Source organism: Pollachius pollachius, assembly GCF_949987615.1.
Source record: "Pollachius pollachius genome assembly, chromosome: 8".
Taxonomy (NCBI): Eukaryota; Metazoa; Chordata; class Actinopteri; order Gadiformes; family Gadidae; genus Pollachius; species Pollachius pollachius.
In genome coordinates this window covers 8,615,557-8,631,668 of record NC_136941.1, presented here as the reverse complement: position 1 = coordinate 8,631,668, position 16,112 = coordinate 8,615,557, and the positions used below count along the sequence as shown (strand labels likewise).

The following is a 16,112-nucleotide window of genomic DNA, read 5'->3' as shown; positions in this document are numbered from 1 at the left end:
ACGGTTGGAAATAGCATCGTCCAGCGCGAAAGGTCTGCTACTCATAAAGAACAGACCACTGGAACGAATGCCGAAAATGACCAATCAGACTTGAGTGTTCAACAAAGCCATGTAATGACAGCTAGATAGGGGGCAGGAAAGAGTAGAGGTTAGGGAGTAACATACATAAGTGGCAAGGTTCACGTTCTAACCAACCCTTGAGCAGGAAGCCCCCTACCTGCTCACTGCATGTAAAGACATCACTGTATACACTAAGTATAATAAGAGAGAAGTATATAGGAAAGAAGACGATAGCTTTGAATCAATTGCTTTGATGTGTCTAATTGGCTAATAGACCGATCCAATTAATACATACATTTGGGTTTTTTGGGCTTTGCATTCTTTGCTGAATGTAATGACCTGGAAGGCCTGATGCTTTTGTTCTGGAAAGGGATGACATTGAACAGCGTTGGATTCGACTCAGCCTTGGGAATCACCCCGCTAAAATTAGGTAATGTGCTGCTATCTAAACGTCTTGGTGACTCTTTGTCATCATTTATGGAAAAAACCCAGAAGTGACTTCACAATATAATCACAAAGAAAACAACAAGATCAGCTGACCGTGGAATAAATTAAATAATATATAAACTTTGGTTCACAAATAAACAGAACATGAAGCAGAATTATCAATCAAAAAATAGCACAAATTAATTTGCTTTAGTTCCCCCCAAAACACAGTTAAGCCTCTAGAGGGCAGCAAAGACCCCGAATAAACAGTCAAGTGCGCGGTTACTATTTCTGTTTGCTGTTATCCCAGTTTGAGTGAGCGGGGTACTCCACGGACGCAGTGTATTATACTTCAGCCTTTCTGCTGCCCTTTGAAAAAACCTTGACCTCCTTCAGTGTTTGGCTACGAGGAGCTATAGTTACTTCTCGGGAACGCCTCCTTGTCCTTTGTCCTGGGGAGGGAGATGGTGGGGGGGGGGGGATCCCTTCCCCTCATTCCCATGGGGGGGGGGGGGGTTGAACTTGACTGCGTTGCATAAGTCAGAGTTTCCGACTAACTGTCCTCAAACGTAACCAACGAGCCCCCCCCGCCCCCCGCCGGGCCTTCCCTCTCGAAGCATGGGGGAACAAAGGCCCGCCGTCCGAAACTCTGTTGCCATGGCGATGCTCTATAGGAGAGATCAAAGCACTCTTAAGTTTTTTCCCCCCAATCAAAAGGAAGGAAGGAAGGCAGGCAGCGAGAGAAGAAATCATGAATAAGTGAAAGTATTTTGTCTGCACAACACATCGCCTGGCTGGTGGAGAGTCAGTGGTTGAGATATAAGTTGTTTACTCTTATTACAAGAATACATGGCATCATGACACATGCTGTTCAAGGTCTCTGTTAGCTGACTGTTAGCTCTCTGTGGACGCTCTGTTAGCTGACTGTTAGCTCTCTGATAGCTCTCTGTTAGCACTATGCTAGCTGAGTGTTAGCTCTCGGATAGCTCATTGTTAGCTGACTGTTAGCTCTCTGTTGACTCTCTGTTAGCTGACTGTAATCTCTCTGCTAGCTCTCCTTTAGCTGACTGTTAGCTCTCTGTGGCATCTCTGTTAACTCTCTATTGACTCTCTGTTAGCTGCCTGTTAGCTCTCTGTGGACTCTCTGTTAGCGCTATGTTAGCTGACTGTTAGCGCTAGGTTAGCTGACTGATAGTTATCTGCTATTAAACTTGTTTAGATAAGATATACACACACACACACACACACACACACACAAGATATTCCAATTGATAAAATAATGATAGGAACAGAACAGCATTGTCCAGGGCAACATCCACTGCTATCAGTGGCACCATCTTGTTCTTGGGTCTGGGTACATAAACCAGGAGCGTCTTTGTCTCGCTGCCCTTTTACTTCAAGCCCTTATTGTCCTCCTTAAAGGTTCACCATCATCTTGGTCTCTCTCAGAGCAGCTGATGCTTATACGACGAGAGATAAAACCTATTCACCTTCATTGGACACTACACTCAGGACATCACACCAGGGGGCGTGCGGATTAAACACCTCCGTCAGTCAGTATTTTATATTTTAATTATTTTCTAAAGGGTGCCTTTGAGTGCCGTGCCAGACCGAAGTCAGACACAAACACAGCCTGTGATCGTCACAGGCTCAGGGGGCAGTTTGTACCAGCTAGTGGCTGGCTTTCCTCTGAACTCTCTCACCCTTGGTTGCTTCAATGCAAGGCTCTGTGAAGCAAGGTTTGAAGTTTTAAAAGCATGAAACAAAGGTTGTGATTGAGGGTTTCTTGTCATGTGGCTTATTTTTGGAATTCAATTTTGGAAACGGCTTTTGCTAGATGTGTTACCCTGGATGGGAGCAGTTAAGGTACTGAGGTGCTCATTAAGGGTTTGGATATTGGTTGGTTGGCTTGCTGGAACTAGTATTTCTGTTACTAGCTTTTATATTACTGGCCCTTTCACAGTATCACTTAATGGCTTTAGTAAAATGCAACAACATTGAGCTGTTCACGTGGACCAGCTGGTACATTCTCCATCCAGGAAACATAAGGATCAGAGGAGTAGGGCTACTGCTAATGCTTGGGCTCTTTGCAGATGATATGATATTATTGACTGTCTGAACATGACTTCATCAACATTAACAGTAAGTCACTGCTGCCCATAACGGAAATGTAGCACGGAAAAGTGTAGACTGCTATTATTATGGTCCAGTTCAATGGGCTGGCTCATAATAGTGTCTGGGAGATGATATGTATTAGTTTACCGGTGTATGCGGTTGGGTCCACGGCCTGCCTGGAGGTCATCCTAGAGCAGGATGTTCCAACCCCTACCTGCTTCATGAAGACATTTATTGTACTCTTGCACCGTTTCAATATAGAAGCAAGAATTAACTTTGGAAGACTAGGAATTAAGTATAAATATAACTCTTAATAGTAATTATCCTTTTTTTTTAAAGATACATATATTTGACTGATAAATTGCTTAGAATACATTTTTCAGCGCACAAAATGTATTCTGCCGAGTGCGGCTATAAGGGTTAAAGGTAGAACGGTTTTCCATACCCCCGCTGAAGAATCGCCCACATGAGGCCAGCAGGGGTACAGGGATGTGAAAGGACCTCACAAGAGAGGGAGGGGGGTAGGTGGAGGTGGGTGGGGGGGAGTCGTGGTCCTGTACAAAAGCATCTTTCTTCTGCTGCTGCTACAGTGACTGAGCCCGGAAGAGCAACGGAATGGAGGGAGGGAGGGAGGGAGGGAGGGGGGGAGGGGGGGAGGGGGGGGGGAGGGAAGGAGGGGGTAGGGGGGGAGGGAGGGAGGGAGGGGGGGGTTGGAGTGATGTGGGGAGGAAGGGGGATGGATTAAGAGATGGTGGGCGAGGGAGGTAGGGTGTGGATGGAGTTATGGGGAAGGGAGGGAGGTGGATAGACTGAGAGGGAGGGAGGGAGGGAGGGAGGGGGATAGACTGAGAGGGAGGGAGGGAGGGAGGGAGGGAGGGGGATAGACTGAGAGGGAGGGAGGGAGGGAGGGAATGGAGTTAAGAGGAGATGGAGGGCATCAAAAGAACAAAGGGGGAGAGATTGAAAGAAGAAGAGGAGATGTACGGAATGGGGTTGAGAGGTAAAGAAAAGAGGAAAGAAAGGAAGCACGAAAGAAAGAATAAAAGAAAGAAAGAAAGAAGGAAAGCCGGACCTAATTCTCGTCGGACTCATTTATATGCTGATGATGAAAACACAGTACTTCAAGAGACCAAACACTCCAGTACCACAGATAAAAAGCACCCATACACACAGAAGGTCTTCACTTTTACACTTTACCTTGAAAGCATAAGCAAAGCACCTATAGCACCAGTGACTTGACAAAAAAAGTTGGTTAATAATCTATACAAAAAAACAACAACCGTTGGCTGAAAAATGTGCATCGTCAACGCTAGGTGAATCAAAACTGATGTTTACTCGTTTCAAGAACCAGTCAGCTGTTACCTTGTTCAGTAGGTCCTCATGTCTGAGCCGAGTTATTCAATATGTCCAGGGGGATGGCGTGATGCCAGCCGAGCTCGGGCTGCACGTTGCGTTAGCCTGCACCTGCCTATCGACGCTACGTCTCAGAGATAATCGATGACACATGGACGTATTATGGAAACGGCAAGCAAAGTCAGCAGAAATACACTGAAGCACTCTGCTCAGACACTAGCTGCCCGGGGAGATGGTGGATACACACACACGCAGACCCACACACACACGCACACCTGAGGGACAGGTTCACTACGAGAAGCATTGGAAGGAAAACCTGCAGTACTATATTAATACCATTTGTTATTCAGCGGAAGCTTTTGTCCAGACCAATTTATAGGTTGGTGAATTCAGATGCATGCCATTAAGGAGCAAGTAGTGGTATAGGTACCTTGCTCATATAGATGGAGACATTGGCTGCAGACATTGGGGATTGAAACAAGTACTTTTTGCCTAGGAGGTGAACAGCCTCATCACTATGATAACCTGTATCCTGTCCTTCAGCGAAAAGGCAAAGTCCAGCTAAATGAGTACTTCATATTGTACAATACTTGAGTGACAAGTGTGTATGCATGTGCAATGTTGTGATGCTATGTTGTATGTAAGCTAATACATTTAAACACAGACTGCTTCTATCTATAATAGGTATAAAAGGTTAAGGTGTAACAGTGTGTAAAAGTTTTTAGGTTTACACACTTTTTCACAATTCCAAAATTATGTCTGTAGACAAAATTCATCCATATAATCAAGGGAAAGTGATAGTCCATAAGCCTAGCCTCAAACAGGCTATAATAAATATAATCAATCATCATAAACCAGACACAAAAACGTATGTTCTATAAACAAATTTGTCAGAGAACGGTTAACAACACAATACAAAAAAAGAACCACCCTTTGTCAGGCAAGGCCTCTCCTCCCGTGAGCCTGTGCCTTTTAAGAGCACTGGAGTGCACAACCAGGGGCCGGTGCACTCCCTCTCCAGCGGGAAGAGCTACTTAAAGACTGAAAGTAACCCCATTAGTCTCTGTAGAAGTTTCCACTCTTCCAGTCAGAGTGGGCTAGCAGGCAGTACGTCTATGGCTAGCATAAGACAAATTATAGCATCACGTCCAGTGTTGGTATTGGACATACACTACTGGTGCGTCCAACGTTAGCAAGAGACATACGCTAGCATTACGTCCACCACTAAAATATGTCAACCACTAGCCATTATACATACGCTAGTGCTACATCCAGCACTAGCAATATACATACGCTAGTGCTACATCCACCGCTAGCACTCCTCATATGCTGCCTAGGTAGGTTGACTCAGCTAGGGGAGACAAAGGGATATAGTCTGCCAGTGTAATATGGTAATAATTTTATTTTAAATTATTATTTGTCCATGAGATACGACGGGATGATTTTATTTGTCACAATGTGGGACCTGAAGTAATTACTAAAATATAGGTCTAGATCTAAGCATGTACCAAATTACAAATAGACCTATGCTTGTATGTGTTTGCTAACGTGAGATCGAAAGAAAAAACAACAACACTGACTGGAGCAAAGGCTGTAGCAAACCAGGCTGTAAAACCAGGCAGTAGCAATCCAGGCTGTAGGTCGAAGCGCAAGCATAACTGGGCCACAATTAATTATTCATATTCTTTCAGCACAGCAGGTTAACGGTCACTGAACTGAACTCACAAACACGACTGACATGGAGCATGAGCGTAGTCACTGTAATGTACCATAAGAGCGGAGCCTGAATTCTTTATTCTGCTTCATACTTGAACACTTGTATCTAGCAGCAGATTTACAGGAACAACCCACTATCATATTTAAGGCCAAAGATAATGTATATGTCCACTGAATGAACCACCAAATCGTGTAGGGCACCAGTGCTACTGCTCAGGGTCCTAAGCTCTGAACTGTATGGATGATGGATGGACGTTTGGATGGGTTTTTAAGTGTTTAACCTAATATGGCCAGAGCCACATTAGGGTATTTTTTGAAGCAAGACAGATGCCTTAGGGCCAGCACCAGCTGGAGTTATTTCGAAATTTTCAACCAGAAATTGAAACTGGCCAACTGTGCTGTGACTGGGTGGGGGCTTTTAGGTATTTTGGGATGTGTTTGTGTCTCACCCTGTTAAAGCGCTTGGCCTGGAAGAGGTGTCCGTTGACACGGTAGAGCTTCCTCCATCTTCTGGCGCCGCGGCGGTAGATCGACTCTGGAAGAGAGAGAGAGAGAGAGAGAGAGAGAGAGAGAGAGAGAGAGAGAGAGAGAGAGAGAGAGAGAGAGAGAAAGAGAGAGTCAGGAGGGTCAAAGTTAGAGTTTGAGGTCAAAGGGTGATGAAAACCTACAGCAACAAAGAATGGCTGAAAAATACGATTTATGTCCTCAGGTCAAAACAATGTACACATACCATATAACATTCAGTTGTCATGTAGTTCATCATTCAATATTTATACAAGGGGCATCTGGCTTGATTAAAGTGTGGTTAGAATCAAAAGCCAATCCCCTGATGCTACCAACCCTGATGCAATGCTAATCTTTATATTTAATCTTGTGTGTATTTGTATACCCTTGTTTTCCTGGTGGATAACTAGTGTCCTGATTCATGAGTTCCTCAGTAATAAGGGTAAACACAAACAGATTTAGCTACATTCGTCCTAAAAATAGATCTGTGTTGTGTTCATCCGCACAACACAGATAAAGCACCCTCAGGCTTTTGTAGCGTAGCTTCATTAGCTTGACTTCTGTGGACATGGTCGTTCCCACACAGCGCCCCCCCCCCCCCCATCTGCCACACCGCCCCTGCACCCCCTGTTAGCCCCCAGCCCACGCCACCACCAGAATATATCAGTGTTAGGAAGAAGAAAGAGATATGAGGGTGTTAAAAGTGACTAAAGATCCCCTACAGCCTCTTAAAATCTGTATGTCTGCCCCGCTCTCTCGCTCTCTCTCTCCCTCTTCTCTGATGTTTTTTATCAAAGATGAGGAAGTGGAGGAGTAGGAGGGAGCTTACGCGGAGCTAACACTACACAAAATAGAACAGAGGTCCCATGCTACCCTACTGGACTTTGCGCTCTCTCCCTCTGCCTCTCCCTCTTACTACATCCAATTCATCTTTCTCTCTCTCTCTCTCTCTCTCTCTCTCTCTCTCTCTCTCTCTCTCTCTCTCTCCCCCAGGAGAGCTCTGGACTCATTAAGACAGGGCGATACCTCTACTTCTATTTATACTGAACACAGAGAATGATGTAAGGAGGTGGGAACACACACTGCCTTGTCCCAAGAACCTATTCCCTGAAACAAGCACCATACCACCATTCACATACACACACATAAATTAAACACACATATATATATATATATATATATATATTTTTTTTTTTTAATCTAAATTCATAACTATATCTAGAATAAAAGCTATGAATGAGTACCATTTAGAAGTAACAGGCAACACCTTTGTATGAAAGCTGGTGACCGCCCTATGATTTCATTGCATGTGATGTTCTATCAACCATCAAAGCACTTTCGCCTCGCCCCCTCTACTTCCACCCTCACCTTGTAAGTGGGTCAACCTCAGTCTTGAGATCATGAGGAAGGCAGCATTCCCCCAAATTCCCTCAGCTGACGATTACACCTGCAGCACACTCCAGCAATCACACACACACATGCACACGCGCACATGTGCACAGGTAGCAAAGCAAAAGTCGCCACTGGCTGTGCGTTTGTGTTCAGCACGGTGTGAGGCTAACCCATTGGCTCGACTGGATCATTGCCCTGCCTTGACAGGGCAGTGAACGGGCCTACAAATTATTTAACACCCCCCCATTTCTCTTTTCATGTCTGTCTCTAGCTATATCTCCATCCTTGTTGATGGGTGTACCGACATCCAGTCTCTAACCTCTCTCTCTGGCTCTCTCCATCTCTGTGATCATGGTTTACCCCCCCCCCCCCCCCTCCCCCCCAAATCCCGCTCTTTTGCCTCTGTTGCCATGGCAGCACCAGAGCCCACTACCACATCCCGGCTTTGGTTAGTCACTGTTGCCCCACTGAGGACTTTAGGATTTAACAGGTTTACACTGAGGTGAACTTTTGTCCCACTTTATAGGACACATACGCACAAACACACGTTCTCATACAGAATCACATGCATGCACATAAACAAACACACACACACACACACACACACACACACCGGAACCACCATCTAACCACAGCCCGAAATAATCCTCTGGCTAATTCAAGCCGCTATTGTATCTTCCCAGTAATACGGTGTGGGTTTGACAAGAGAAAGCCTTTGAAGTGGCTTCCCTCTCCTCCTGTCTCCAGTGGGTTGACTGAAACACAGATGACGTGCTCTGTGTCTCTATGAGCTGTCTGTTTGCTGGCAATCTGCTTTATTTTCCCCTAAATCGGTATCTTCCAGTGCGATTTGGAACCATATCTGGACTGATATCTATCGCTGTGTCCTTCCTCCTATATTTCCTGTGTGTTTGTGTGTGAGTGTGAAAGAATGTGTGTGTGAGTAGGTGGATAAACCTTCCTCCTATATTTCCTATGTGTGTGTTTGTGTCCCTGTGTGTGTTTGTGTGTCGAAAGTGGTATCTTCCACAAGAAAATCATGTCTATACTGTGTGAGTCAACTACAGAAATTGTCCTCATTCTTTACTAGTAATGAGGTACTATTGATACTATTGAAAGCATTTCACTTCTAGCTGTATATCTATGGCACTCATAAAACCTGAATTTGAACATGGATTCCTGGGAAGCTGTCGGATCGGGTTGTGTTAAGGTCGACTGGGGTTGCGAACATACGCTAATTAATTAGATGATGGTAGCAGAGGTTAGTTACTCGAGAGGTGAGTCAGAGGACAACATAAGTCGGGAAGCAGACACTGAGGTCACCCAGGAATATGCATGCCCGTAGGGGGGCTGTCTATCCCATAATAACCAGACTACTGAAGTCTAACCACTAATGAACAAAATAAAGTTCAACCTCAACACTGTAAACTACAATAGGTAAATGGTGATGTCTCTCCCCAGCCAAATAAGGGCAAGTGACATGACATCATTAGACAGCCAAATAAGGACAGCCAAATATGTATCAAATATTGTTTCTCAACCGAGACGGCACCGCAGCTTCGTTTAAGTATTCTCTGTGAATGCTTGAATCATACTGTGCTTAATCAAAGAGAATTATTCAGATTCCAAAAGGTATGCATGAGAAAAAAAAAATTCAGCTGCCAAGACATCTGCCAAGTTGCTAATTTGGCAGAGCTCACATTTATATAACTATAAACAACAACTTCTAATGGCTGTAGGTAGTGCTGGACTGCTTCCCAAACATTTTGTTTAAGGATCTTGTTTGTCTTCCCAGGGTGCTTGTGATGCGCTGGGCACATAGCCAGACATGTGATTCACCCTGGAATATATCAACTAGAAACTAGCAGATGGAAATGAGAAGCTAGGAACTAGAATCACTCCCAGGCTGGCAGAAAACATTCATAAGATATCAGTACAAGAGAGAATGTCAAGGCCTCTGCTCTTGTTTCAACACCTCTTGAAACAATGTAATCAATACATGGTCAGTTAAGAATGAGGAATAGAGTTGTCTGGCCCATCTATTTTACTGAAGTACAACACAGTCATCAACACAAATCAGAGCCAATGTATCTGGATGCTGTAGATACGTTCAGAGACTGAGAGACTGTTGCTTATACATTCCCCTGATACAAACACACATCCACAAACAACGCTGAGTTCTGCCCCGCACCCTATACAGATTGTACAGCAACACCATCAAAAACAAATACAAATACAGCATTACATTTGATATTTGTTTAAGTCACAGATGCTTTGAAACAAAAGCTTCCAGGTGAGAAGCAATCAAAAGCACACTATAAACAACGGAGCAAACCTCTGAAAGTGTCGCACTACCAAACATTCCAAAACAACAATTACTGGGACACAGAGTACGAGCAGCCATAGGAATCAGAACATGAGTCATATAGAAATACCACACCAGCTCCGGAGGCAAGTGCCAGCGTCCACAGCCCTGCCATGATGTCTGTGTTTCCCGTCTACCGATAGAAGTGCATGTGGGGACCGGATTAGTGGAGACCTTCTCCTGGGTACCGCTGAGCAGAGTGTACTAGTGAGGACCGGAGATACTCCTGAAGCCCAGCAGCCACGGTGGAACTGTACTGTACTGTACTGCACACACACACACACGCACACACACACGAACGCACACATACACTCCAACACACACACACACACCAGTCCACCACCGCGCCAGGGCGTCGCTCAGGAAGTCATTTCCAGACATTGTTTCTCTCTTATGCAGGAAAGCGTCAGTAAAGATTGCACACGTTGCTATTAGCAACAGCGATGACAGCCTCGCAAAAACATCCTCTCATTAACAGCAGATCACAACACACAACTTTTACAATACTAATATATAATATAGTAACTTGATAATTTGATGCCATGTTATGTCCATTCTTAGTGGTATTATTTTGTGTTTATTTTATTTGAGGAAATAATTTCACTAGGCCCATAAGATCGTATATGTCTGAACCTCCGTATGACAATCGTAATATATTTCATCCCAAACTCCCCCACGCTACGCATTAAAGGACATTTGAGGTCAGTTTTACCCAGCGACGAGCCGACTTCCCCCATGTCCCAGCTCGCTCATAGCGGGGGCGAGCCGGTCATTAAAAACAGTTACATAAAGCATCGTCAACGCAGGCCTCCACTTCAAAGAAGAGAAGAGAATGGGAGATCGATGCGGCAGCCCGGAGCCATTTTGTGGACATAATTAGCCTGGTGGGGCTCCGCGCCACACCGTAGCTCTCATCGTTAGCGTGACTTTGAATTACCATGCCTCCCTTTATGGTTCTCTTGATACGACTCATCACCATTTCAGTTAGCAGGGTTTTCAATCCAAAGCCACTTATAGTGAATGTGTAGATACAGGTCAATTTGGGGCAGGTAGAGCTTTGGAGGATTGAAGAGGAAGGAAGGATAACATGTAGATTGCAGACATTAAGAATCAAACGAAGAACCTTCAGGCTGTGAGTCAAACACTCCGGCAAGTACAATGTCCTCGCCATCAAATCCACACAAATTAATACACACACAAATATAAACACACATACGTACGCTACAGCACCAAAACCTGACCTCATAAACACAACACTTCACCATGAATCCTCCATCCCTCTTTTCCCCTTCAGAGCATTGTGAACACAAGACCTCATTAGCTTTTTATCAGCTAGTGGCTAGCAGCGCTGTGTTTTACACAATGACAAGTGTCCTGGATTCAAGAGCGCACGGCCACGTGCACTTGGGTCTCCAGGGAGGGGACTAGCTTCGAAGTGGACACTGGCGATGAAATCTGTGCCAGTTTGCTCCTGCTAATGTTTTCCACGTAGCCGACAGAAACAATCCATGAGAGCCATAGCAGAGGGTAGCTAGCTAGCCAAACACACTGAAATGTGGCAAATTTGTCACCTCATATTGCCATGGTATTTCTAACGTGTTTACACCAACCTTAACCACATGTGGTGTACAAATGTACTTATGTAAGTTGCTTTAAATAAAAGCGTTTGCTGAATGCCCTAAGTGTAAATATGGTGAACCTCCGCCTGATGCTAACACAATGCTTACATCAGCAATCAATAGGCTAGGCTTACCAGTGTGACATGCTTAGGGAGATAAAAGCTCCTGCACTGCCTTTAATCATGTGGATTAAATCATCAGGAATGAGTTTGAAGCCATTCATCCATCCCTATCTGGTGCTCAGGTTAGTGATATACAGAAAGGCACATGTCCTGACATATGTGAGGCCCTGCTGGAGGTCCTCAGGAGAGCGTCCTCAGTCCTCAGCACTGTCAGCATATCTCTTTTCACTGGATCAGTAGTTTGTGTATCTCTTGGTGTGCGTTTGTCTGTTTGTTTGTGTGTATGTGTGTGTGTTCGTGTGCAGCTTCAGATTAAATACGCTCCTTCAACAGTGATCTTAAAGAACAAACACTGCAGATTGCACAGTCCCTGACAGTACCTATCTGTCTGTCTGTCTGTCTGTCTGTCTGTCTGTCTGGCTGGCTGTCTGTCTCTCTCTCTCTCTGTTTCTCTCTTCCATCCATCCTTCCATCCATCCATCCAGCATAAGCATGTTTTCCATGCTCATGCAAGAAATGCTCTGCGAAAACCATAAACTAGCGTGCTTACATCCCATCTGAGCATGTTCTCCATGCTAAACAGAGGCTGCACTAGCAACTTTTTATTATGAACCACTAATGTGTGAAACTAACCTCTTCCTAGAACCAACCTGTAACGTTCCGTCTGTCCCAAGCCCAACAGACCTTCAAAGCACTTGCTGAGCACTAGCCGTACATAAGCTAGCTAGTTAACTGCTAACCTTCCTCAGAAGCTTCGAATCAGAGTCATGGCTACATGTATAATATATGGATGGCAGGGCCAGAGGGGATGAGCCAGCTGGTGGTGTATCAGCACGTGTGATGGAGCATGGCTGGGAGTTTGCTGCAGATGTCGCAGTGTTTTAAAATAGGTTTCAGAGACCCCCCCCTCATTGCTGGTCCCCACGGTAACCAACGCTACAGGCCGGCTGTCACCACTGACAGGAACCAGCTTAGGTTGTGTGTGTGTGTGTGTGTGTGTGTGTGTGTGTGTGTGTGTGTGTGTGTGTGTGTGTGTGTGTGTGTGTGTGTGACTAAGCCGGATGTTTAATTTAAATTAAGGGTGGTCATGGCAAGGATCACAACAATTGAACTCTGCTTAGCGTAAGATAAAGCATAAACACTGAAATAAACGACTGGGGCTGCCTACTTGGGTTAAAAAAGGCATAAATATTGTCTTGTTAAATGACCAGACTTTATAGGAGTTTCAACTAAACATTAGGGTCCAAGGCTATATTCAGTCGTATATTTAGACCAGCCTTAAATAAGCAGTCCAGTAAATGTCCTCTTACAAACCAAGAAGGAAACGCTTGACAGGAAAGTTCGCACATTTTCACTCCCCATCAGACAAGCTACCTCACAACAGAGCAAAGGGGCAGGTCAGAGAGCCACTGCTACAGAACAGGACCATACCAGAGCCCCCGGTGCCACTCATATAATTAGGGCAGGAGATTTAGAACGGGTTTGACCAGAGACAAGGGAAAAGAAAGGTCCAGTGCCTGACAAGATAGTTGGAGGAGTTCTTGAACACTGCTCCGAGCAACTTAGTTCTGTCTTCAGCGAGAAAATCAATTGTTACTACCTGTCCCGAGAACCACCAACCCACCCACAACTCAAGGCTTTAGACCGATCGCCCTGACTTCCCTGCTTGTTCGATCTCTTCAACAAAGGATCAAACACACATAATTTACATTTACATTTAGGGCATTTAGCAGACGCTTTTATCCAAAGCGACTTACAATAAGTGCATTCGTTACAATAAGTACATTTGTCATATTGTATACATAATGATATAACCACACCTCCTTGATCCACTTCAGTGCACTTATCGACATGATAGAATAAAAAGACTGCCATCTATACACTTTCAAACATTATTTATATTGGGGGTTAAGTTGAACCCATGCCCAAATAATTTTCTCAGGCTTCTCATCTGCCCTCAATACAATCAGCCCTTCCTTCCTAGCAGGGAGACTAAAAGCACGCAGTGATCATAGCCTGGATTACAATATTTTTTGACCTGATGTTCTCAGCAAGTTCGGCTTGGTGACACTCAATCAGATACAAGCACCGTATCGGTCAGTACATGCACAGCATCGGTCAGATCACAGATACTGCCCTGGTCTGCCTATCTGAAGGTGACAAAAATTACCCTTGTTCCGGTTCTACAAGCCCTCAAAGAGTAGTTTGAGTCTCCCCAAATCATGTTAAACACATCAAAGACAATGGAGAGAAGATGGATGCACCCAGGGCCGTGGATATCTGCCATTCTCAAAGCACGGACTCTTCAAACTGTCAAAGACACAACAAACATCTAGGGTTGATCCTCAACAAAAGGATGTCAAAAAGATGTCATAGCTGCGATGCAATCAAAAAGAAAGGACAACAAAGAATCTTCCTCCTTTGCAAGTAACTTTTTTTTTAGAGTGGAATTATGATCATATTTTATCCTCTTATATTCCCACGTTTCTGTTATTGTTATTTAACTTTTACTGAGACATGTCAAATTTAAGTATATATAATGTGTGCTTGCTGCAAAAAGAATTACCCATTAGGGGTAATAAAGATCTTCTGGATCAGAAAATAGATGAGTACACAACGGCGCGTGTAAACACACCTTTAATTGAGCTCGTAGTGAACACACATCATCAACATCCTTTCAAGCCTCAACGGTTTTGTTGAAATCTTCGTAACTGTTTCATTCAAATTTTCACATATAACCGTTTGCTTTCCAATCTTTCCAACTGTTTTCTTTTAAATCTTTCCAGCCGTTATAACTGTTACTGTTTTGACAAAATATTTATAACTTTTATCTCCAGATGAGGTACCTTTACTTCCTACCTTCGACTAGCTCCTTGTCTCCTCTTACCCTTGTCTAGCTCCTTGTCTCCTCTCACCTTTGACTAGCCCCTTGTCTCCTCCTACCTTCAACTAGCCCCTTGTCTCCTCCTACCCTTGATTAACTCCTTGTCTCCTCCTACCTTCGACTAGCCCCTTGTCTCCTGCCACCCTTGACTAACACCTTGTCCCCTGCTACCCTTGACTAACACTTTGTCTCCTCCCACCTTGGAATAGCCCCTTGTCTCCTCCTACCTTTGACTCGGAGGTAGATGAGTAGGGTGAGCAGCATCCCTGCAGCCGTGCAGTGTTTCCGTTGGAAACCCCTTATGTCCTGCCTTCACATGCTGCCTGCCGAGGCTCAGCTATTAACTGTCGGTATTTTCTAGTGCCCTATCGCTCTCCTCTTCCTCAGACGCTGCCTCACGCTCTCCTCCTCCTCCGTCAAACCCGCTCTGCCTTGTCCCGCTCTCTATTCTGTCCCACCCTCTAGCTCTCTCTCTCTCTCTCTCTCTCTCTCTCTCTCTCTGCCGCTTTCTCACTCAGTCATCAATCTTGACATACCCGGCTTCAGATATATTAAATGATCTCTCTCTCTCTCTTTCTATAACTATCCATCTCCCACTCTCTCCATCCATCCATCCATCTCTCCAGCCTTCGATCTATCTTCTGTATCTCCCGCTCTCTCGCTAGCTCTCTCACAAACAAGCGCGCGCACACACACACACACACACACACACACACACACAAACGCACACATCAAAACAACACTAGTACACACATAGTATTCCAAAATAAGGATGCTGTACAGACTACTACTTTCATGCTATAATCAAATTATCCTGAATAATGCAATCTGACCATCTTTGTGTTTGTTTGTTATTATATTATAACAACAGATGATGCTACCCTTGCAGTCACATGGCTGCAAGAACTATAAAGATCACTCGAAAATACTACATAGAAGAAAAAAAGAAACAAATATTGACAATTACACAATGTGCCTCCCATCCATCCAAAAAACATCACAACAATCTATTTTTTAAGAAGAAAGCAATCATGATTATTCCCCAGTGTCTGCCTGAGGTAGGAGATGTCAATAGTTAGTGCTACCAGTCGAAAAACAACACCGTACGAACAGAGTAGTAATATCTGCCACTCAGCTCCGTTGCATTTGGGTGGCGCCAGAGAGCTCAAGGGTTGACGTTTGGAAAGCTGCAATTACAGTGCGTAACCGTTAGATGGCGCAGTTAGACATGAAAACACTGACAGCATCATCTGCATTCAAAACATTTCGCTTGATTCAGACCGTGTTGACTATTTTTAGTATCTGGGCTGGGCTTCGATTTGAAGGGACCGAAGGAGTTTCGAAGTAATCCTGCTATTAATAATAATAATGTGGATATTGATATTGATATAATGTAGATACAGGCTGATACAGATAAATATCCACAGATACAGATACAAGTATAGATACATAGAGATATGGGTAGACCAGATATAGAGATATAGAGCTTTGCAACATTATCAATCCAGTATTTCACACCTATTTGTGAAATTTTACAATAAATCCCTCTGCAGAAA

The 16,112-nt window shown here is 44.3% G+C and overlaps 1 protein-coding gene across 2 annotated transcripts in view; it reads right to left on the bottom strand.

The window, feature by feature from the left end:
* Nucleotides 1-14,922, bottom strand: part of LOC307078823 (protein kinase C zeta type-like) — a 48,129-nt gene extending 33,207 nt beyond the window's left edge. Inside the window, exons 1-2 of one of the 2 annotated variants that reach the window (XM_079740819.1) lie at nt 14,784-14,922; nt 6,120-6,205 (exon numbers count right to left, since the gene is read on the bottom strand). In XM_079740819.1, the coding sequence (XP_079596945.1) occupies nt 6,120-6,205; nt 14,784-14,820 (123 nt within the window). In that variant the 5' untranslated portion in view covers nt 14,821-14,922. Of the gene's footprint in view, nt 1-6,119; nt 6,206-10,006; nt 10,150-14,783 lie in introns of those variants that run through there. The other variant, XM_079740818.1, reaches the window with a different exon arrangement.
* Between the last annotated feature and the right edge of the window lie 1,190 nt (nt 14,923-16,112).